At 38.4% G+C, this 23852-nt stretch overlaps 4 protein-coding genes and 3 pseudogenes across 8 annotated transcripts; 2 read left to right on the top strand and 5 right to left on the bottom strand.

Annotated features, from left to right (window-relative positions):
* On the top strand, positions 1 to 2353 carry LOC104731354 (GPN-loop GTPase QQT2). The gene is given in 9 exon segments (XM_087479813.1): positions 1 to 162; positions 491 to 555; positions 698 to 737; positions 740 to 793; positions 914 to 1140; positions 1255 to 1530; positions 1615 to 1647; positions 1649 to 1824; positions 1902 to 2353. Coding segments are annotated over 9 exon segments (1167 nt in total). The 5' UTR covers positions 1 to 119; the 3' UTR covers positions 2155 to 2353.
* Positions 2286 to 3371, bottom strand: LOC104774884 (derlin-2.1-like; annotated as a pseudogene). The gene is made up of 4 exons (XR_015575509.1): positions 3102 to 3371; positions 2930 to 3013; positions 2790 to 2843; positions 2286 to 2694 (listed from the first exon to the last, which is right to left on the bottom strand). The product of XR_015575509.1 is annotated as a derlin-2.1-like (transcript).
* Positions 2286 to 5726, bottom strand: LOC104731353 (F-box/LRR-repeat protein At1g48400). 2 transcript variants are annotated; one of them, XM_087479811.1, is made up of 7 exons: positions 5424 to 5726; positions 4214 to 5240; positions 3975 to 4115; positions 3102 to 3887; positions 2930 to 3013; positions 2790 to 2843; positions 2286 to 2694 (listed from the first exon to the last, which is right to left on the bottom strand). In XM_087479811.1, the coding sequence occupies exons 2-4, from the start codon at positions 5228 to 5230 to the stop codon at positions 3561 to 3563; spliced, it is 1485 nt and encodes a 494-aa protein (XP_087335937.1). In that variant the 5' UTR covers positions 5231 to 5240; positions 5424 to 5726; the 3' UTR covers positions 2286 to 2694; positions 2790 to 2843; positions 2930 to 3013; positions 3102 to 3560. The 2 variants fall into 2 exon arrangements, with proteins under 2 accessions (XP_087335937.1, XP_087335938.1); XM_087479812.1 differs by having other exon boundaries at positions 4214 to 5254; positions 5424 to 5538.
* Positions 5727 to 10950: 5224 nt separating this feature from the next.
* On the bottom strand, positions 10951 to 11934 carry LOC104731351 (derlin-2.1-like; annotated as a pseudogene). The gene is made up of 4 exons (XR_015575508.1): positions 11665 to 11934; positions 11493 to 11576; positions 11353 to 11406; positions 10951 to 11257 (listed from the first exon to the last, which is right to left on the bottom strand). The product of XR_015575508.1 is annotated as a derlin-2.1-like (transcript).
* Positions 11934 to 12674, bottom strand: LOC104731350 (F-box/LRR-repeat protein At1g48400). The gene is made up of 2 exons (XM_010450693.3): positions 12538 to 12674; positions 11934 to 12450 (listed from the first exon to the last, which is right to left on the bottom strand). The coding sequence occupies exons 1-2, from the start codon at positions 12652 to 12654 to the stop codon at positions 12124 to 12126; spliced, it is 444 nt and encodes a 147-aa protein (XP_010448995.1). The 5' UTR covers positions 12655 to 12674; the 3' UTR covers positions 11934 to 12123.
* Positions 12675 to 13029: 355 nt separating this feature from the next.
* Positions 13030 to 14310, top strand: LOC147930397 (GPN-loop GTPase QQT2 pseudogene; annotated as a pseudogene). Its single transcript, XR_015573665.1, has 3 exons — positions 13030 to 13048; positions 13578 to 13807; positions 13885 to 14310. The product of XR_015573665.1 is annotated as a GPN-loop GTPase QQT2 pseudogene (transcript).
* A 1685-nt stretch (positions 14311 to 15995) lies between these two features.
* Positions 15996 to 18803, bottom strand: LOC147930398 (uncharacterized). The gene is made up of 8 exons (XM_087479550.1): positions 18505 to 18803; positions 18203 to 18324; positions 17946 to 18113; positions 17730 to 17863; positions 17571 to 17652; positions 17403 to 17483; positions 16990 to 17142; positions 15996 to 16879 (listed from the first exon to the last, which is right to left on the bottom strand). Exons 1-8 carry the CDS (start codon positions 18701 to 18703, stop codon positions 16181 to 16183), a joined length of 1638 nt encoding a protein of 545 aa, XP_087335676.1. The 5' UTR covers positions 18704 to 18803; the 3' UTR covers positions 15996 to 16180.
* Positions 18804 to 23852: the final 5049 nt, after the last annotated feature.

Consider the following 23852-nt stretch of genomic DNA (forward strand, 5'->3'; position numbering starts at 1 on the left):
ACAAAATCAAAGCCCTAAAACTCGGTTGTTGCTAGAGACGACGACGACGACTGAGGAAAGTGGTCTTTTCTCTCGTTCTCGTCTTCGTCTTCCTCTTCCTCTTGATTCTCTCGTTTTCTATGGAGTTTCGTTGCTTTTTAACAAGACGGATATTTCTTATAAGTTTGTAGTCTACGATCTCTGAATAATCCCTCACCGAATCAACTATAGTTCCAATTTACAAAAACCTTTTCCAAGTTTTTAGCTTCTCCTCTTTGCGTTTCTGGAATACTTTGAGTTTGAAACTTGAAATTTATAAAACTTGAAACTTAGAAACTTAGAAATTTTGTGGTGTTTTCGGAGTTGCTAGGTTTGTAAAAATTCGTTTCGCCCGTGACTCACCTCTTGCTTCGTCTTTCTTCTTTAGCTTTGAGTTTTGCTGTGGTATAAGAGAACTTGTATAGAAGAATATTGAGATGATGAAACTGAAAATGGTGATTTTTTTGGGCAGTTGAGATCATACAAGAGCTAAGCATTTTGCAACTAATGGATCGTATGGAGTCGTCTAGTGAACAGGTGATTACTTCGTCTCTGTCACTTATACAATCAAAATGATAACTGATTTAAAAGGTGTTATTAGCCTAATTTACTGCAAAAATTATAGAAGAGAGAACCTGTGGAAATGAATTGTTTCTTGTTGTTTTTCTTAATTTTAAAGGACGTTGTTGAAGAGAGCAAAAAGCTGGTTGACTCATTGGACTTAGCGCTGGGAGCTCATCCTCTAATTTCATTATCATTGTTGTAGGAATGGCAGGTATATTATATTGATTAATGCAATGGTCTTGAAAAAATTCACTATGTTGGTTTCTGAGTTTCTTGTTAAGGGACTTCAAAACAGTTTTTGATAGGAGGTTTTTGTTGGTTATGTGCTCAGGTAGTGGAAAAACAAGCTTCCTTCATCGTTTGGTCTGCCATACCTTTGATTCAAAGAGCCGTGGCTATGTGGTGAACCTTGATCCTGCTGTTATGTGTCTACCATTTGGTGCCAACATCGATATTAGAGACACTGTCAAGTACAAGGAAGTTATGAAGCAGTACAATTTGGGGCCTAATGGTGGGATTCTCACTTCACTCAACTTGTTTGCTACAAAATTCGACGAGGTAAAAAAGGCCTCCAGAATTAGAGTCCAAATTATGATTCCAGTCTCACTTGATGGTGGTTCTCTCGGTTTTCCTTCTCTTGATTGCTCTGTCTTTGTTTGCTACTTGTTTTAGGTCGTCTCTGTGATTGAGAAACGTGCAGACCAGCTTGATTATGTCCTTGTTGATACTCCTGGTCAGATTGAAATCTTTACATGGTCTGCTTCTGGGGCTATTATCACTGAAGCTTTCGCTGTTGTCACCTATGTTGTTGATACTCCACGTTCCACAAGCCCAATGACTTTTATGAGTAACATGCTCTATGCTTGTAGCATTCTCTACAAGACTCGGTTGCCTCTCATCTTGGCTTTCAACAAAACCGATGTTGCAGATCACAAGTTTGCGTTAGAGGTGATCTTTCTTTAACTGTCTACGTTCTTTTTTATTGTTGTTATACTCTCTCTAATCATGTGGTATCGGGTTTGGTTTAAGCAGTGGATGGAAGATTTCGAGGTGTTCCAAGCAGCAATGTATACAGACTGATAATTCATACACGTCCACCTTAGCTAACAGTCTCTCCCTTTCACTCTATGAGTTCTACCGTAATATAAGATCTGTTGGTGTTTCTGCAATCTCTGGTGCTGGAATGGATGATTTCTTCAAAGCCATTGAAGCAAGTTCTCAGGAATACATGGATACTTACAAGTAATGATACACCCTTCTCTTCAATTCACCCTCTTTTGTCTGCAAGTTCTATGCTTATGATTTGAGTTTTACTTCAGGGCTGATCTTGACAAGAGAATGTCAAAGAAGGAGCAGTTGGAAGAAGAACGAAAGAAACATGAGATGGACAAACTAAGAAAGGATATGGAGAGTTCTCAGGGAGGGATTGTGGTTTTAAACACTGGTCTGAAGGACAAAGATACATCAGAGAAGATGATGCTAGAGGAGTCTGATGAGGAATTTCAAGTTGACAGTGATGATGCCATAGATGAGGATGATGAAGATGAAGAGATGCATCGTTACTACCTATGAACTAAACTCAGAGACATAATCTTTCAGACTTTGTCAATTCGCTTTAACTGGCTTTGTTTGCGTCGTTTCCTTGTTTTCCCAGTTGTGTAGTTGAACAAAAGAACCGAATCTCTTTGTGAGACATTGTCTAATGATCCAATGACTAAAACTTATGTAAACTAGAACTTTTGTATACACAATTTGAGTTCATATGCACAAAGGGGGAAACAGACTTGTATCAGACATGAAAATAAGACGGAAAACTAAGGAAAAATCAGAACCAACATTCTCGTTTCCACATTATCCACAACTACAAAAGTCACTAGTGGATGCCCTTTTAACTACAAAGGTCAGGTCAAGGTGCGTGTGGCTGATTTTGAAGAAGATGAAGATTCAGTCTTGGTGGATTTCATCAAAAGGCACATCTTCTGGCCGTGCAATCACAACAGGTTCATCAGCGAACAGGGCTTTGAGGAAAGATGGAGTTTTCAAGGGATGCCGAGCCGTCATTCGTGGATACACAAACGCCAAGAAGTAGTATGCATGACCCGCTATCATTCCCTGTAGGTTGGACATAAAGCTTGAGGATGAGGATATAAAGAGAGATAGAGAGGGGTTACAAACTGGTTGAAACTGAATTAGGAGAGATTCCGTACCAGAAAATCCCCCCATGCACTTGCACCAACAAGGATAGAGAATCCAAGAAGCACCTGAAATTTCAGAATTTGAGCAAGGCCAGTTATATTATTGATCTAGTTAGGGAACTCCGCGATGAAAATATGAAAGTCCAACTCACCCATGGTAAATAAGCTGCTGTGAAAGTGAAAAGACCAAGGAAACTCATGTGGATGTAAGGATTTTGTTTACTCCATACATAGACCTGCAGAACAGAGGAAAATTTTCAAAGATGGTCTTGAGATGAATCAGTGAATTAGTTTTGAAACCAAAAGATAGAAGTTACCACTTACCATCATGAAAGTCAACGAATTGCTGAGGAAGATGATTTTGGAGAAGGAGACGGACAAATAAGGTATCATTCCACCAATGAGAACAATACCGGTTAAAACAGTTGCCCCAAATTAGAGCATGTAAAGGAAATCAGCAGTCTTTCCCCTGAAAGAGTTTTCTTCGAGGAGTTTGCAGTATCTAGCAAGAAAGAACATATGGAACAAAAAGTCCAAATCTGCAAAAATATTGATAGAAAAAAAGCCAAGGAAATGAATCCATACAGGAAACATTATAGTCGTAAGATCTCAAGGTTTTAATTAGAAGAAAATCGGGGAGCAGTGTCAATCGAACAAAGACCTTATCTATAGCTAGAAACATAACTGTGGCAAAGATAGAAATATTGTCTGTCAGAAACAGATAGAGCAGATGAAGAAAGAAAGATCAGATGAATTGGATGTTGCACTTTGAAGAAAGAAAGATCAGATGAATTGGATGTTGCACTTTGATGAAAGTCTGGGTAGAGCCACTACATTAGCTCGCACCAACTCATTGTTGTTGTTGTTGCTGTTGTCGTCGTCTGCTGCTATAACGCCAACTTTGACAGTTTCAAGACATGCCAACTTGCCCAAGAAATGAATCATCTGTCTCAGCTCTTGAGAAGAACCTCCATAATCTGAGATTTCTAGCAACTTCACTTGACATGTCCATAAACAAGATATGTCCTTCTTCAAAATCTTCCTCCTCTTCTTCTCAGGGATGCAAGCGCATGCATCACCGCAGTTGTTTGTTACTCTGTGGACAAGACCCTGGAAAGCAGAGACCAAATTTTTGACATTATTATATATTATAGTAGTGGCAACAACAAAAATAAGTAAGAGATTGATTTGATATACCTTGATGGATAAAGCGTGTAGATTTGGACAACTCTTGAGCAGAAGTGGCATTACTTGCCAACCATTATTCTCGTTACTCTCAATAGATAAATTACGGAGGTTGTTGAAGACGGGCATGGAATTACAGCAGAAATGAAACGCCTATGATCGATCACAACCGGAAAAAAAAAAAACATAAAACACAAGTGAGAGACTGTCATTGATGCTGGTCCAAATGGAAATAGCAAAAACACACTGACCTCAAGGGAATCAGGACACAAGTGAAGGGTCGTGATGTTGCGGATACCCGCAACGAGATCTGTAACATCACCATACATAGGCGGCTTTTGTTCATCATCATAATCATAATCATAATCATAATCATAATCATAATCATAATCATAATCATAATCATAATCATAATCATAATCATAATCATAATCATAATCAACGTACTCCACCCATAACCTGAGACTCAGCCTGGCTTCGACAAGCGAATCCAAATCAGCAACCTCATAGTGTTGGGAGACAAAGCTAGAGTAGTCAAGGTACACAAGGCTTGGTGCTTCGAAATACACGATTCGGTGGTGAGCCGGTTGGTCGTAGGGAAGAATGGAAAAAATCACAAGTCGCTTGATGGATGCACATTCCACGTCCGTACCGCAACCAGCAATAGAGTCGGGACAATCACCATCACGTATGTATAAATCTTCGAGCACAGGGCAGCCATCGATGAGGAGAGAGTAGTAGTCATGACCAATCGAAGTTGATAAGAGAGAAAGTGATTTGAGGGCTGGGAGAAACACACGCTCGGCCTCAAGATCATATGCACCAGATAACGTGAGCTTCACGAGTGTGTTACTCGTGAAAAACTTGGTTTCGATACAAATACCGGAAAAAAGGGTGTGAGGTGCGTACAAGTGTAGTTCCAATAAATAAGGGTGTTCCAATGCAGTCAATATCCAACGGGTGAGGGGCAGACGACACAGAGACGATAGAGATAACTTGTTGATGTGAGAACTGGTGTTGGTGAGCACAAGAGCAAGTGTTTTATCTACGAAATCAGAGAAGAGATGTGAACCAGTAATGGCTTCTTCCTCGCTGGGATACACAACCACCGATTCATCAAAACAAAGGGTGTCTACAAGAAGGAGCAGATTCTTCCTGCTCCATCTCTTGGACAGAACCGATGTGGAAGCGGCCACTTTTGTCGGAAGTAAAGACAGGATTTTGCCAAGAATCTCATCTGGCAAATTGCTTATCAGATCTCTATCCATAATTCTCTACCTACACAATAAATACTAGATTAGGATAAATACTAGATTAGGATCCTCCCATCGATCTGAATCAAAACAATAGAAGCCAAAATTCGCAATCTTAAAAACGAACCAAAGATAGAGCCTTCAGATAGAAGAAGAGACACATGGTAATTCAGAAAGATAACAAATTTTGGACTAAATTAACACTTACCAGAGGACGATCCAAAAAGCTAGCTATAGATTTGCTCGAGCTTCTTGACGATGTGAAATTGAGAGACGGCGAGAGAGAGAGAGAAAAGCTTTTATAATAATAATTAGGGATCATAATACCAGTTTTCAGGTTTATTATTATTATTATTTTTTTCTAATTTCTTTTGGCCCCCAAATATCTAGATTTCCTTCTTTTTTCTTTTTCTTTTTTTTTTTTTTTTTTTTTTTCCATTTTGACTTTGTTAGTTGATACTCCCAATCACTTTTAAGAGTAACATGCTCTATGCTTGTAGCATTTCTCTACAAGACTCGGTTGCCTCTCATCTTGGCTTTCAACAAAACCGATGTTGCAGATCACAAGTTTGCTTTAGAGGTTATCTCTAACTGTCTACCTTCTTTTTTTTATTGTTGTTATACTACTCATGAGACATGAGCAGATTACGTTTTCTTTTTTTTTACACGGAAAATGTTATACGAAAAAGACTAATAGGAGACAAACACACTACTACCTTGAATCAAGAACATGCTTCTTTTTTTTTTTATCAATGTATTGTGTTTATTATAATATACACTTTTGCTTACATTTGCATTTGTATTCATTTCATCATATTGCATAACAGCATAAGTATTTTACATCATCACTCAGGGTTTTGAGAAGCATTTAGACATATGTGTGTCGCATGTCAATGATCTAATATTGCCATGCCTTTGAAATAACCTCATTACACAAAACTATGTTGCCATACAGTGTGAATACCTGTACCTTTAATTGATCACAGGGCTTTGCAGGAGCTGCATCAAGATACGTTGTCTTCAGAACAGCTGTATAAATTTGCATTTTCTTTTTGATTTTTTTGATTTTTTTTTAATCCAAGTGCTATGCCTCCTCTGGATCAATTGATTTTTTAGTCTTAGTCTAAGTAATATACTCAAAAATTTCAATAAATGTATTCGAGCTTAAAATTTTATATTGATAAAAAATATTTTAAATTAAAATTTCGTGCATGCGCGGGTTCACTGTTATAAATGGTTGTTTTATTAATTACTATTAAATATTAAGCAACATATACTATTAAAAAGCAAAAAAGTGTTGTCGTTGATGATTATTTTTGAAGACGTGTTTGTATATCCAAAAACTTAACATGTTGTCGTTGAGTTTTGCTGTGGTATAAGAGAACTTGTATAGAAGAATAATATTGGGATGATGAAACTGAAAATGGTGATTTTTTTTTAGCAGTTGAGATCATACAAGAAGAAGAATTTTGCAACTCATGGATCCCATGGAGTCTTCTGGTGAGCAGGTGATTACTTCCATCTCTGTCACTTATACAATCAAATGATCACCGCTTTAAAAGATGTTATTGTAAGAGGCAAAGCTTGATTCTCATTATGTGCAGCATTTACAATATATAGAGCCTTGTACACAAGAGTTTTGCTAATGATTAATTACACATATATTCACTTTCTATATATCTCCTTTACACACCCCCTCAAGATGGAGGCAGTAGGCGGACTCCAATCTTGCGATTAAGTTCTTGAATCCGTGGACCAGGTAGTGGTTTTGTTAAAGCATCCGCTAGCTGATCATGAGTGGAGACGTGAGTAACTCGAAGCATGCCTGACTGAATGTGTTCACGGACGAAATGGTAGTCGATCGCAACATGTTTCATCTTCGAGTGGAACACCGGATTGGCACAAAGGTATGTGGCTCCAATATTATCACAGTATATAACCGGAGCAACTGGAAGAGTGATTCCCATTTCAGTTAAGAGAGAGCAGATCCAGCGGAGTTCGGAGGCAGTATTGGCAACTGCTCTATATTCCGCTTCTGTAGATGAACGAGAGACACTCTTCTGTTTCTTCGAGGACCAAGAGATTGGACTACCACCAAAATAGACAATATACACATTTGTAGAAACATAATTACCTTTATCACGACCCCAATCAGCATCAGAAAAGGCGTGAACCGTTAACGGAGCATCACGACGGAGAAAAATACCAAGGGACTTGGTGCCAGCAAGATAACGTAGAATGCGCTTCGCCGCCTGCCAATGTTCGTTTGTAGGTTGATGCATGAACTGAGATAATTTGTTCACTGCAAAAGCAATGTCTGGCCGAGTGAAGGACATGTATTGGAGACTGCCAACAACCATGCGATATTCCTTGGCATCCGATAGAGCTGTGCCTGAGTAAAGTGTGAGTGGTTTTTGTGTCATGGGAGTGGGAACCGGCTTCGCGTCCAGCATGTGTGTCTTCGCCAAGAGGTCAGTTATATATTTTTGCTGCATTAGGTGAAGTCCACTGGCGGTGCGGGTAGCCTCAAGACCTAAGAAATAACTCAAAGCACCCAGGTCCTTGAGGGAAAAACGAACCGCGAGTGATGTATGGAAGGCACGAACCAGGGGAGCCTCACCAGCGATGATGATATCATCGACGTACACAAGAACATACATGTAATCACGACCTTGGTGATAGATGAATAAGGAGGCATCAGCAAGTGAGACTTTAAAACCTGATTGAAGGAGGAAATGCCGCAGTTCTTGATACCACGCGCGAGGCGCTTGTTTAAGACCATATAAGGCCTTATTCAAATGACACACGTGATGAGGACGGTCCTTGTCGACAAAACCCGGAGGCTGACTGACATAAACCTCTTCATTGAGAGTGCCTTGAAGGAATGCGTTGTTGATATCAACTTGTTAAATCGCCCAATTTCGTTTTACCGCAACCTCCAGAACCAACCGTACCGTAGTGGACTTGATAACAGGGCTAAAAGTCTCAGTGTAATCGATACCATATTGTTGGTTGAAGCCACGCGCAACCAATCTAGCCTTGTACCTGTCAATGGATCCATCAGGTTTGTATTTAAGGGTGAAAATCCACTTACAAGGTATAACTTGGCGGTTTGGTGTTGGAGGAACGACATCCCAAGTATGAAGACGGAGTTGAGCATTTATCTCGATGGCCATAGCGTTCCACCAATTCGGATCCCGAAGTGCCTCTGCCACAGTCGTTGGAATCACAGGGGAAGTGGACACGGTGAGGTTAAATTTTGGTTTTGGCTTCGTAATATGGTTTTTAGCGCGGGTTTTCATAGGATGGAGGTTTTGAGGAAGAGGTGGAGGGGTTGGCGATGGTGCTGGAGAGTTCGTTGGGAGAATTGGAGTGGGAGGAGTCGAGGGTGAGGAAGAGGACGATGTCGGAGAAGGTGTGGAAACAGGGGAAGGAGATGGAGACGAGGGTTGGATTGATGTTTCTGGGCTCAAGGATAGTGGGCTTGTGGGAGGAGTTGGGCCTGTAGGAGGTTGTGAATGTTGTGGTTGTGATGGGCCTGAGTGAGAGTGGGCCGGATTAGGATGATTATCATGAACCCGTTTGGTTCGAGTTTCATGATCGAGATCAGTGGATACCGAGGGCGATGACTGTGACACAGACGACGACGATACCGGTGACGGAGACGCAGCCGACCTCGGTGGAGATGTAGACTCAATGACCGGTGAGTTGGGAGGATGAGGACCTGAGCACGGAGGGGATGAATGAGCGGATGACGTTGGAACACGCAACACGGAGGTCCATTCTTGTGGAACAACGACCGGAGATGTGATGGACGAGTCAGAAGATGGAGGTGGCGTTGCAAACGGAAAACTGTTCTCAACAAACTAAACATGACGTGATATATAGATCCGACCGGTGGGAACGTCAAGACAAATATACGCACTCTGCGTAAGCGAATAGCCGAGAAAAACACAAGATGTTGAGCGAGACTCGAGTTTGTTCTGGCGGTATGGGCGAAGCCACGGGTAACACACACAACCAAAGACTCGAAGCTTCAAGTAATTCGGTGGAACATGAAAGAGCTTCGAGTATGGAGAATCCCTTTTTAGAACATCAGTCGGCATGCGGTTGATTAAGTAAACCGCGGTAGCAAAGGCGTATGGCCAGTATCATTTCGGAACTGACGGATGATCAAGTAAGGCGAGGCCGGTCTCAACAACGTGGCGGTGTTTCCTTTCGGAGATTCCATTGTGTTGAGGCGTATGGGGAGGTGTGGTGAGGTGTGATATCCCATTAGCCACCAAGAAAGAGCGCAAGGCAAGAAACTCTCCTCCATTATCCGAGTATAATGTTCGGATCTTACTCTGAAAGCGATTTTCGACTAGACCCTTGAAGGCAATAAAAACCTCTTTGACCTGCGATTTTTGTTTTAAAGGATAGAGCCAGGTGTATCTGGTGAAATGATCAAGAAAAATAAGATAGTATTTGTGATTATCTGTGGATATAATGGGTGAAGACCAAACATCAGTGTAAAGATATTCCAGGGGCTGTGAAGAAACAATTGTATTTGAGGAGAAAGGCAACTGATGACTTTTATTGCTTAAACACTCAGAACATGAAAATTGTTTTTGTGGAGAAGGAGAAAGAGGTAAAGAAAAGGTGGAAACAATACCTTTTAAAACAGAAAAAGATGGATGCCCTAGTCGAAAATGCCATGAAGAGAGATCGGTCTTGGAGGATGGTGTAGCCGAGAAAATGGAGATGGTGTTGGAGGTGACCGGCCACTCATACAGCTCATTCTTAGTTCTGCCTTGGAGTAATTTGACCCCGTGCTCAGATCCTTCACCTGAAAGTATGCCGGATAGAAATGAACGGATACTTGATTACCATTGCATAATCGATAAACCGAGATAAGGTTTTTAGCAATATTAGGAACATATAAAACATCTGTAAGAGCAAGGGAGCGAGATGGGGTAGGGAGTAAAGCGGAACTGGTATGTGTGATCGGAAAACTAGACCCATCGGCAATGGTGACCTCTTCACCTCCAGTATACGGTTGATGAAGTGAGAGATTTGCAAGATCAGATGTTATGTGGTGTGTAGCACCAGAATCGCAAATCCAAGGGTTGTGCGATGACACGGCTGCAACGTTAGCTTGGGGTTACCATGGTCTTGGTGTCTAGCCACCGCTCGAAGGAGAGTAGCCGCGACCCGAAGCTTGAAGTTGCGAACACCACCGTGCACTGTGACCAAACACACCACAAATCTGGCAACGACCCTGATAGCCACGGGCATGAGAATCACGTGAACCGGTGTTTGAGGAATTCCACTGTCCATGTGAAGCACCACGATGTTGATGACGATGGTTGGAGTTGTTATGACCACCTTTGTTCTTATAGGCCACCACATTCGCAGTAACCGGAACAGAGGAGGATGCATTAGCAAGGGATTGGAGCTTCAGTTCATAATTGATCAGCTTCTCATGGATCTCTGTCAACGATGGTGGTGTGTCACGGCCATCAATCTGATCAATGACAGGTTTGTAATCATCTGGAAGACCACCTAGCACAAAATCAACCTGGTCTTCATGATCCATCGGCCTTCCAAGCAAAGCGAGTTGGTCGAATCTCGTGGTGAAACCCTGAACATATTCATCAGCAGATCGGGTACCTTTCTTCCACTGTTTGATTTGTTCACGAATCTGTTTGATATGCACAAAGGGGGAAACAGACTTGTATCAGACATGAAAATAAGACGGAAAACTAAGGAAAAATCAGAACCAACATTCTCGTTTCCACATTATCCACAACTACAAAAGTCACTAGTGGATGCCCTTTTAACTACAAAGGTCAGGTCAAGGTGCGTGTGGCTGATTTTGAAGAAGATGAAGATTCAGTCTTGGTGGATTTCATCAAAAGGCACATCTTCTGGCCGTGCAATCACAACAGGTTCATCAGCGAACAGGGCTTTGAGGAAAGATGGAGTTTTCAAGGGATGCCGAGCCGTCATTCGTGGATACACAAACGCCAAGAAGTAGTATGCATGACCCGCTATCATTCCCTGTAGGTTGGACATAAAGCTTGAGGATGAGGATATAAAGAGAGATAGAGAGGGGTTACAAACTGGTTGAAACTGAATTAGGAGAGATTCCGTACCAGAAAATCCCCCCATGCACTTGCACCAACAAGGATAGAGAATCCAAGAAGCACCTGAAATTTCAGAATTTGAGCAAGGCCAGTTATATTATTGATCTAGTTAGGGAACTCCGCGATGAAAATATGAAAGTCCAACTCACCCATGGTAAATAAGCTGCTGTGAAAGTGAAAAGACCAAGGAAACTCATGTGGATGTAAGGATTTTGTTTACTCCATACATAGACCTGCAGAACAGAGGAAAATTTTCAAAGATGGTCTTGAGATGAATCAGTGAATTAGTTTTGAAACCAAAAGATAGAAGTTACCACTTACCATCATGAAAGTCAACGAATTGCTGAGGAAGATGATTTTGGAGAAGGAGACGGACAAATAAGGTATCATTCCACCAATGAGAACAATACCGGTTAAAACAGTTGCCCCAAATTAGAGCATGTAAAGGAAATCAGCAGTCTTTCCCCTGAAAGAGTTTTCTTCGAGGAGTTTGCAGTATCTAGCAAGAAAGAACATATGGAACAAAAAGTCCAAATCTGCAAAAATATTGATAGAAAAAAAGCCAAGGAAATGAATCCATACAGGAAACATTATAGTCGTAAGATCTCAAGGTTTTAATTAGAAGAAAATCGGGGAGCAGTGTCAATCGAACAAAGACCTTATCTATAGCTAGAAACATAACTGTGGCAAAGATAGAAATATTGTCTGTCAGAAACAGATAGAGCAGATGAAGAAAGAAAGATCAGATGAATTGGATGTTGCACTTTGAAGAAAGAAAGATCAGATGAATTGGATGTTGCACTTTGATGAAAGTCTGGGTAGAGCCACTACATTAGCTCGCACCAACTCATTGTTGTTGTTGTTGCTGTTGTCGTCGTCTGCTGCTATAACGCCAACTTTGACAGTTTCAAGACATGCCAACTTGCCCAAGAAATGAATCATCTGTCTCAGCTCTTGAGAAGAACCTCCATAATCTGAGATTTCTAGCAACTTCACTTGACATGTCCATAAACAAGATATGTCCTTCTTCAAAATCTTCCTCCTCTTCTTCTCAGGGATGCAAGCGCATGCATCACCGCAGTTGTTTGTTACTCTGTGGACAAGACCCTGGAAAGCAGAGACCAAATTTTTGACATTATTATATATTATAGTAGTGGCAACAACAAAAATAAGTAAGAGATTGATTTGATATACCTTGATGGATAAAGCGTGTAGATTTGGACAACTCTTGAGCAGAAGTGGCATTACTTGCCAACCATTATTCTCGTTACTCTCAATAGATAAATTACGGAGGTTGTTGAAGACGGGCATGGAATTACAGCAGAAATGAAACGCCATGGAAGAATCCGGATGCAACCCGCCAAACTCCAAACTGTTTAACGGATCAGACTCATTACTGTTAAGATAATAGTGATAAAAATGACAAGAACATATATACCTCTATAGTTGTGGTATTGCCGGAAACCAGCGAAATGTGCATGATCAAGAAACCATAACGCTCAAAGCAAATGCCAGGTTTAAAACTGCAGTAATGATGATGAGACGTTGTGAGATGGATTTGATAAGTGGAACCGAGAAAATCGATTAAACATAGTAACACTAGAAACAAGAAACGTACCAAATGCAAGAAAAGTAGTAGCAAGTGTGCCTGGGGTTCCAGGTATCTCTTCATCGCTAAAGAATGCAATGAAGTGCGGCATGAGAAGTAAAGTCACAAGAGTTGTTTCCAAAAAGGTGTAAAGCTGCATTTTGAAACACACAAAACTTAGTTATGACACAAAGAGGAATAATTTCAATCATATGGTTGCATAAACACACATGAATCTATCCTATGCCAAAAACAAAATTTTCTAATTTTGGTAAACAACATTAAAGGAAACTCATTAAGCACAAATTCAACTCTAAAATCAGGAGCTAACTAAAAAGTTTGAACCTTTCTATGGGGAAGAGCAAAGCACAGGGATCAAAGTAGACTTACCAAGAAAAGAAGGAAATACTTATAATTAAGTGCCCCGACACAGTTAACAACCCAAACACAATGGTGGTCCATTTTCAACACACATCGCCCACCTAGATGTTATGAAAGCACAAATCAACTTCCTGCTCATTCAACAAATGCTATACAGAGAGAGCATGTGTATGTGACTGAGTGATCTTACAAACAGAGCAGTGATGGCAACGAGGAGGTTTAGGTTGATTGCATTTTCTACAAAACCGACTTCTTTGGTTGGAAGAATCCGGATGCAACCCGCCAAACTCCAAAGATTTCGAGGTGTTCCAAGCAGCAATGTATACAGACTGATAATTCATACACGTCCACCTTAGCTAACAGTCTCTCCCTTTCACTCTATGAGTTCTACCGTAATATAAGATCTGTTGGTGTTTCTGCAATCTCTGGTGCTGGAATGGATGATTTCTTCAAAGCCATTGAAGCAAGTTCTCAGGAATACATGGATACTTACAAGTAATGATACACCCTTCTCTTCAATTCACCCTCTTTTGTCTGCAAGTTCTATGCTTATGATTTGAGTTTTACTTCAGGGCTGATCTTGACAAGAGAATGTCAAAGAAGGAGCAGTTGGAAGAAGAACGAAAGAAACATGAGATGGACAAACTAAGAAAGGATATGGAGAGTTCTCAGGGAGGGATTGTGGTTTTAAACACTGGTCTGAAGGACAAAGATACATCAGAGAAGATGATGCTAGAGGAGTCTGATGAGGAATTTCAAGTTGACAGTGATGATGCCATAGATGAGGATGATGAAGATGAAGAGATGCATCGTTACTACCTATGAACTAAACTCAGAGACATAATCTTTCAGACTTTGTCAATTCGCTTTAACTGGCTGATTTGAACTGTGTTTTCCATGAACCGTAACCGGAAGAAGACTCTTGAGGTTTCAAACTTCTTAACAATAGTTGTTACTTCATCTTCGGATGAAAGGGAGTGTGACATATTCAAGTCAAATCCGTACTCTGCTCAAAAGAAGTATCATATCAATTAACCTTCCATATATCAAGAGAGTGTGACAAAAATGCTTAAGAAAAAAACCAATATGTAAACACATATATTTCCATTTTCTTACCTTCTCGACATTTAACAGATCCTTGCGCTTCATTCATCCCGTTGAAACCTTTTAATGAACTTTCTCCTTCGTTCTTTCTGTCAGACTCTTCTCTAATCCCATCTGATGTAACTGGACTCAAGAACTGACTGAACACATTATCTGAATGTTCCTCGATCTTGGCCGGTTCATTCAAATAGCTTACTCAACTGCTTACCCGAATCCAAAGACATCATTCTTAGATACAGAGTCATGAGTCATTACATTAGCTCGCACCAACTCATTGTTTTTGTTGTTGTTGTTGCTGTTGTCGTCGTCTGCTGTTAATACAGATTCAGAGTCACTACATTAGCTCGCACCAACTCATTGTTCTTGTTGTTGTTGTTGCTGTTGTCGTCGTCTGCTGTTAATACAGAGTCAAGAGTCATTACATTGTCATGATTCAAGTAAGAGATATGACCAAGGCTACATTTCATCTTTTGTGCTTCACTTTCAGTAATAATTAGCTTTCCTTTTAGCTAAAATTAACAAGTTGCATTTACCCTTGAATCTCTCAGTCATACTGGAGAGGTTATCTCACACGAAAAGCCTCAAAGTCTCAAGTTCTGGATCTGAGAGTAAGAATGCAAACTTCTGCAGCAAACATAGATGACAAGAAACGGTTGATAAAAAAGCTTCTTTCTGCGCTTTCGGAACTACTGTTCATGAAAAAGGTCCACAACATTCTTCACATTTGTGAAACTTTGGGTGAGTTGAGTTTCTCAGCATCCTTTATTTACGTACAGAACCATGTGAAACAAGACTATAACATGTTTCCTCTTCAGATTCGGCAACAAAATACTCTGAGAAATGTTGTGAAGAGCTTGTGGAAGCTGGAGCGATAGACAAGTTGCTAACAAAGATCCGGTCTGCAAGCAGAAGCATCCCTGATCAAGAAGTTTCAAAACATGCACTATCAACTTTGAGTCACCTTGCTCGATATCCACAAATGGCAGATGAGCTAATTGATACAAAAGGATCCGAATCTTCTTCATTTAGTACTCAAATCTTCTCTGGAAGGTTAGAGTTGCATCTCTTCCCACTTTTGCACTGTTTTACTCCTTTCCAGGAACAAACGGGAAGCATGTTTCATTGCATCAGACGTTCTGAAGAAGATATGCAACAGCCATAAAGGCGTAGAAGCAGTTCGAAAGCTTTCTGCATTGGTAAAACGGTTACACGCCTTAGTTGAGGAGCTAACACGTACGGCGAACATGGAGAAACGGTTGGTTTCTGTTTTTTTCCTTTCCCGCTTTACTGTCTTAATTGACTTGAATGTTTACTCTATTATCCTGAAGTTTAGGTTAAACCCAAATAAGAAAGCATGATTCAAACATGCCTTAATTGAAATATACTCTGTGCGATTTCAGGAACGTCAAGGGTCAGACTGATAAAGAAAAGAATGAGGGAAGATTAAAAGAAACTACTGAGCTTCTGAAGCTTATTATAAAGCAGAAGATGATTTAGTTGGTTTGGTTTCAGACTTGCTTGTGTTTTTGTTGTTTGACCTGCATCGATGATCAGTGCACTAACACAACTCTCTTCTCTGTTTAGTTTGAATCTGTAATTACTTTTTTTTTTAGCTTTAACCAAGAAACCATACGTCTATTGTCTATATGTCTCCTGTAAGAGATTAATGATTCCCACAAGTTTACAACATAACAGTAAAAGGGAAAAACCGATCCGAAAGCTATAACAGAGTATTGTGACTCCGAGATATGAGGGAGCTTCTGATCAAGAAGGTTCAGTCCTTTCACTTCCCTTTCCTCCAAAGTTCCTTCTCAACCTCTTCAAGAGTGGGTCTTTGCTTCCCCTCATATGAAGACAATACAATGAAGTTCCCTCCAAAGTTTCCCTTTCCTCCAAAGTTTCCTCCTTGTCCAACTCAAGCTGGTACAACTGCCAAGACATGCCTGCATTCTTCAAATACTTCAAATTCGTCAAAGTTAATGAAGTAATCCAGACTTTTTTATGATCAGAGCCATCCAGATGTATCTTGAACTTTGGGTTTTTCGACCACTTCAGCTTCCTATCTGGGAGCGACATTTCACAGCTTGGAGAAAGCTCCATTGAAGTTAAGATAGTTGGAGGCTTGTGGAAGAAGATACAAGAAACAGGAGTGATCTGAGTGGAAAAAAGATCAGGGTGGTCCCAAGGAGGTGTAGAGAATATCTCATCCCTTTGAAGAAGAGGAATTCCTACTGCCAATCCATCAGCTTTATTGGATATAGCTGCATAGCAGCATTGCTCCATATATTCAAGATCATTCAAACCACCAAAACAGTGATAGGATGTGGTGGTTTGCTGTGAAAACCGCACGGCAAAATCTTTGTGAGCATCGCAGCAATAACCCGAAGCTGCTCTTGGAAGAAAACAGCCCAGAAGAGCACAAGTGTGGCGATAATGCTGAAGGGAGTATTGACAAGGGAAATGCTAAAAAGGAAAAGAAGCATAGGGAGATTGATGAGCATAGGAAGTCAAAATATAAAAGAAACTAACACCAACACAATAGAAAAAAACAGACAGATTCTCCTTTAAGTTACCTCTGCCTCTGGCTTTGGCTCTGCCTCTGCCTCTGGCTCTGGCTCAGTAAGTCTTCTTCTTTTCTTCAACGGTCGTTGATCTATGGGAATCAGCGCCAGCTTCAGGGGTCGGGGCTCAAAGTTAGCATTAGTGAAGTCAATATCGCCTTCAACCTGAGAGTTTCAAAACCAAACCATAGCGATCAAGAGTCTTGGAATATAGGATGATTTTGGGTAATAGAGAATTCTCTAACTGAAGCATATGTATACTTTACATAAACTGATCCGGAATATATTCTTGATTGATACCAAGTAAGGTAAGAAAATGTGTATCTAATATCTCTATAACAGCATATCTCTCTCTCTCTCTCTCTCTCTCTCTCTCTCTGTCTTGTCTCTTTGCAAAGGATAACTAATACATAATTCGCAAATACCTGGTTTAATCTTGCCCAAACGAAGTCGTGCTCCATCATAAAGCCGTAATCATTGACCAAAGTAAAGAGTCCTTCCTCACGCTGCAACAAGAGAGCAAAAGAAAGTATCGAAACATAAGAATGGAAAGCTTATTGTTGCTTCTGCTAAAAACATGCAAGTAAACTAACCTTCAATATAGTAGAGAAGTGATTGTTGCGGAAGAGGACACAAGGTTGCCCTTCTTTAAGGCCTTGGTGCAAGCAGTAGATCCTGGAGGATCAGCAATAATTAAAACTAGAGAAGGCAATAACAGAAAAAACTCCTAAGCAAACAATACAATCACGCACCCCTGAGAAGTTATTTGAGTGGGGTTTGTTTGAAAGAATTTTTCAATCAAATGAGCCTCCACGGTCTCTGTCCCAAGTTCAGTTGTTAAAGCATTATAGGATTTGTCCCCCAATGCAGCAGCAGTGTCCGGATCCTGGAGGTAGTAGAAGAAAAGAGTTTGATGTTAGAAGCTTTCTCTCTTGATATAAAGGTGGAGATGACACAAGGATATGTACCCCGAATTCCACGATCCAACCATGGCAGAGTGGTACTTGAAGTAATTGAAAGGCAGCAATCGTAGGTGTATATTCAAAATCAAAAATGCTGCGGAACTTCAAATCGACATCAATGCCACAAGCAAGGGAAGAGAGATGCTCCATTGCCTCAGAAAACAACTTGTTTTGCTGCCACGAGAAACAAAATTAGAAGGTAATCATTGAGTTAATGAGACTATATAAACCAAACAAACAGTAAATAAGAAGAGTCAGCTTACTGAATCAGAATCAAGCTTGTTATTGTACTCAAGGAGAAGGTGTGCAACCAGACTCAGCAAAAACTTTTGACTGACTTCAGAATCGTGCAAACTTATCTCATCCCTCAAAATTAGAACGTTACCTGTTACAACATAACTCGACAATGAAAACGAGAGGAATCCAGATTACGATGAAAACCTAAGAACGATCATCGTTCCAGTACCAACCACCAAAAACCTAACTAAGATCCAAATTCCAATTCCTATCATCTAAACCCTAACGAGTAACGACGAGAAGGGCGAAAGGGAGAAAAGCACCGTACAGAGCGTTAAGAGAGGACATGGTCCATTAGATTCCTGCATAAGGATACGCCTCTCCCGTCCACCAAACTGAATTGTCTTCGTCTTGTGAAAGACTTCGTTCCGAGTCTCGTTCGTCGGCTGTTGCGGTTCCTGATTCGTCGGTGTTTCCTTGGCGGGAAAATCCGAAATCCCAGACTGAGCAGAGTGTTCGATCGCCATTGATATGAAGGTCCCCTGAAGATGATGAGCACTTTTTGATTCAATCGCAGAGAAATTTGCAGCAATTACTACTTACTCAGAGCAATGTCGCACAAGCAGAGATCTTTTAGCATGGGACTGGAGGGGCTTATATAAAAGCGAGCATCGGGTAACGAGACAAAAAGACAAAAACAAAAATAAATTAAATAAATGGAAATGTTATTGTTTTTGAATTGAGACTAAGCAAAACCGGGACTAACCAATCCGCCACTCGTATCTTAACCGAAATTGTCGTGCCGGTCGGTCCCAAAGCTTGGCCCGTACCCTAATCAAAACCAATTTGTATATTGCAAGTTTTTCATATTCAATTCGTAGCGATTCTCATATTCTTAACCCGTTAATTCATAATATACACAACGTTTGCCCTTTATGATATCGATAATTTCACTAAACCGGAAATTTGTACCGTTTCTTTTAACCGGAAATTTCAATTGCCAGTGATTCTAAACATGGACTTTTGATTAGACCAATCAAATATTTTATCAGAGGAGCTCCCAATGGTTTTTATACCTTAACCACCACTGAATAAGCAATTTATATCTATTATTATAGCTTGCGTTTAGAGTAATTTTTTTTTTTCCCTTTTACCCAAAGAAGAAACCAAATATTACGTAATGATGTTTCTAAAATGTATAAAGTATTAAAGTGTTTTAAACAGCATTACGGCTATATTGGCAATTTTAATTCAAACTCTATGAGTTCTCTTCTCTGGCTCGAGGTGTGTCTTATTATAAACTCCTTTTGTTTATCTAGTACTTGTGCAAATTTTATTTTTATACTCATCATCAATTCCTCTTACTTTTGGTTTATACGGGATCACTATCTCATAAGTGAGTGATATTTATACAGGAGAAAGAAAATGGAGTACTTTTATCTATAGGATTGAAACCCATGCATATGCATGCACGGTTTTTTCTGCAAGTTGTAGACAGTACGTATAGAGACCTAGCTATATGATGTATGTATATACACAGTTAACCCACTGTTCTCAAGTATTTGTAAGAGTTTAAAAGCTTACTAGTTTTATGTCGTTCGGACTTCACTTCCCACTACAAATTAAATAAAAGGCTTTTGACGTGTAATGTAGGCCTAACGTCGGTTATATATATTACGAATGACTTTAAAAACTTTGCGTCGGTTTAATTAATCATCGACTTGTCATGGCCTGATGCAAAATAATTTTGGCTTCATTCCAAAAATTGACGTTAATTAAGTTTGGCGTCCAAAATATCAGCAATCAGTTTTAACCTTTTTAACGTCGGTTAAAGCTGACTCAAAGATCTAACATTGAAACGTATATTTATTGAAAATACAAATATAAATACTATAAATTATAGTTAATAAAGAACATTGCAAACAAACAAAGATGATTCATTTACATTTTACGGAATATTGAAATATTAAAGAGATACAATCTCCGCGGGAGGATATCTACAACAAGTGGGAGGCAGAGAAGTTACAACCAGTTTAATGTAATTGGAAGCAATGAATACCCAAAACCCAATTCCAAAGTCCAACGAATCACATGTATAAAAAGAAAACCCTTGTAACTATCTAGATATCCAACTGAACATCGAAAGTAAGCTAGCTAGGAAGCAAAACAAACACCTATAGCATGCTCATTAAGCAGCAACAACATATTACGTACAACCAATAATATTCTAGCATCATACGTTTATTACTTAAGTGTCCTCTGAGCAAAAGCCATCCCCTGTTTTGAGTTTATCAATGCTACGTAGCAACGCAAGCTGAGAAGGCCAGGAGATGAAGTAGAGCATTAAGAAGCTGGAAGAGAAGCAATAGATGATAAAAGAAGTCAGCTTTACCTAATGGAGAAGAAACAAACAGAGTGCCTTGTCAAACACTTGAGCCCAGAAATCTCGCTTAAAAGGAGAAGTTCAGAAAATGTGTTGTGATTTTATTACCTTACCAGATTTACTAGAACCATGAAAGTTGGTCTTCGGCTTTATGTTCCCGTCCAGGCATATCTTGTGTAGCTAATAAAAAAAAATAAAAAAAATATATAAAATCAGCTTAAGGTACTCAATATTAGATAAATGGATTGCAGTTACAAAAAGTGCAGTTTAGAGTTCAAAACAGTTGATCCTTTAAGGTTGAATATGGTAAAAGCCAACAAAGATGTAACGAGCATGTGGCCAAAATCTGATACATATTTAGAACAAGATCTCGGAGGGATACAATATGAGATAAACAAGTTTAAAGACTATCGGCAATTTGGCATTACACATGCATGCATATAACAAGAAGTAGCAATTGTTTAGCATTACCTCAAACCTTTACAAACCTATGACAGGAACTCTCCATTTTCCACTTGCTAACTCTGGTCCAAGAGGAGGTGGAGCTAATGAATCTTCAATATGTGAAACTTGATAACCGATTCCAGCCATATCTAATAAAACTTTGACTTCCATACATTTGGAAATCAAACACAATATATAAACATATAAAAACATATTCCAATAACTCATCGAGTCAACATATCAAAAGCAGAATCATAAACAAAATAATCCACTTTTCACAATAGTTAGTTAAGCAGTCCATGTTGCAAAGCTATTTGCGTTTGCAAGCACAATCTAGAGAAACCAACCAATTGTGTAAAGTACCATAATAACTAAAGTCTTGAATTTCAAGGACAGTCTCTATATATGTATACCAGTTTCAATCCATCCAATCCTTTTCACGTAAAAGAAAAGAACGATGAGATCAAAGCAATAAAGAGTTGTGTAAGACCAAATTAGTTAAGATAAAAAGCCTACACATCATTCCTGAATCTATCAAAGCACTGAGGTCAAAACCTACTCATCATTCATATAAATCACGAATCTATTAGATTCGAATACCGATCGAGCATGTCTCTTTAGACGATGTGTATATATCTTGGGATTGTGGTATATATATATATATGTATACTAATATTGGCGCATTACGTTTTGAATCATAAATATTGCCATGAAGTTTACTAGCTAGTTTACGGTAAAATATATATATATATATATATATATATATATATATTTTGTTTTTTCGTCTACCTAACCAAATTAAAAAACATTATGTTTCCAAAATGGTTCAAATAACGCAACATGTCTCCATCTCTTCTAAATCTTGGAATCCATATAAATAGTGGTATGCGGTGGTCCTTTATTGATGCTCAATATGTTGAAGAGACAAACGCAAGAACATGTTTATGTGATAATAATATTTTTTATATTATCAATATTGCATTCTTAGTTTAGACATGTTTCTGTGTAATAATACTCCCTTTTGTATTTAGAATATATAATTTTTTAAAGATTTTCACATAAATTAAGAAAAACATTTAATGTTTATAAATAAATATATGATATAAAAACATATTTTCATAATTATTAACCAATAGTAGTTATCAAAATTTTAAATACTCAATTAATAATTCTTAAAATTTTACAATTTTCTACCATTAATTAATAAAAAAATACAGAAAATCAATGTTTGTGATACAAGAAAAAATTCTAAGAAAACAATCTATTGTGATACATAGGAAACAATAAAGTAAGATTTCCAATATCATGTTCCGAAAACTGACAAATGGTGCTTTAATCTTTTGACATGTTTGCACAAAATATGTTTGATGAAACAATGTTACTTACATGAATCCACATATGAAAATGACATTCATATCAATATAAGTATAAGGTGATATATGATTAGTTGTCTCAATCATATGAAAAAGATATTAATAGTGTTTAAATGAGTGATTCTCTACATGTTTTAATAGCTTTCAATTTCTACTTATTATTCATAAAGAATTGAAATGTATAATTACTATATGTTTATATATATATATATATTATATGTTATGCAACAAAAAATAAATATAAAAATATTGATTTCAACCCAAACTAACTAGTGGTAGCACAATCCAAGTTGAAATAACTAGGGGGTTATTGGTTCTATGATTTTAATGAATTTGGGGGTTATTGGTTCTATGATTTTAATGGATTTGGAAATCCAGACAAAAGTCATGTATTATTCAGTCATTGATTTTAAAATACGTATCAAAATGATGTGTTATTGGTTCTATGATTTACAAATACTTGTTAAAATCCCATGTTATTCATTTAATGATTTGTTTTTGGATTTCAAAATCCATATTATATTTTAAATGGATTTGAATGGATTTGAATGGATTTGAAAGTGTAAAATAGAAGGATTCAAATCTAAGGATAAAACATGTTATTTTAAAATCCATGTGTTTTGATTTATAGAATTTACAATTCCATATGGATTTAGAAATCACCTCTCCAATAACAAAATAGATATTAATCACCATTATTTCTAATCTTTAAACATGTATCATTTCACTTATTTAAAAACAATTAATATCTTTTTCATATGATTGAGACAACTAATCATATAGCACCTTACACTTATATTGATGAATGCCATTTTCAGATCTGGATTCATGTAAGTAACATTACTTCATCAAACATATTTTGTGCAACATGTCAAAAGAATAAAATGCCATTTGTCACTTTTCAAACCATGATATTGGAAATCTTACATTATTACTCCCTCTGTATCACTATCACTATAGAGTAAAATCTCTATAAATTAATAATGTTGGGACCATGAAATCTATTAATTTACAAAAAAGGGTAGCCACTAGCTACGTATATGATTGAGAACGATTAATCGATGTAACACTTCGAGCTATAGCAAAAGCTCCCCTGTTAGCACTTCTTTCTTCTTGAACTAGACTCCACTCCGGGATATAACTTGACGCATCTAAGATTTTTGTGGAATAACTATTTGTTCAATGTACTCTCTATTTTAATATAAAAAATTACATACTACATCATTTTTTACTTAAAAAAACTGTGACAATCTCTGTGACAATGATAGAGATAGACAATGAATGATGCTGAAGAATTTATCATGTCATTTCCTGAAATCTGCAAGGTTTCTGGATTAAGGTTAAAGTAAGAGTATTGCATAACCTACACAAAGCAGAGTTTTTCGTTAGGCAGCATCAGTGTCCTTTTAAAAAGATATATGTTTCAAAACATTAGGTGGAAATCAACGAAAATATAGGAAGGGCACATAGTTTATT

This window comes from Camelina sativa, chromosome 12 (genome assembly GCF_030686135.1).
Source record: "Camelina sativa cultivar CO46 ecotype springtype chromosome 12, ASM3068613v1".
In the NCBI taxonomy this organism is placed as follows: Eukaryota; Viridiplantae; Streptophyta; class Magnoliopsida; order Brassicales; family Brassicaceae; genus Camelina; species Camelina sativa.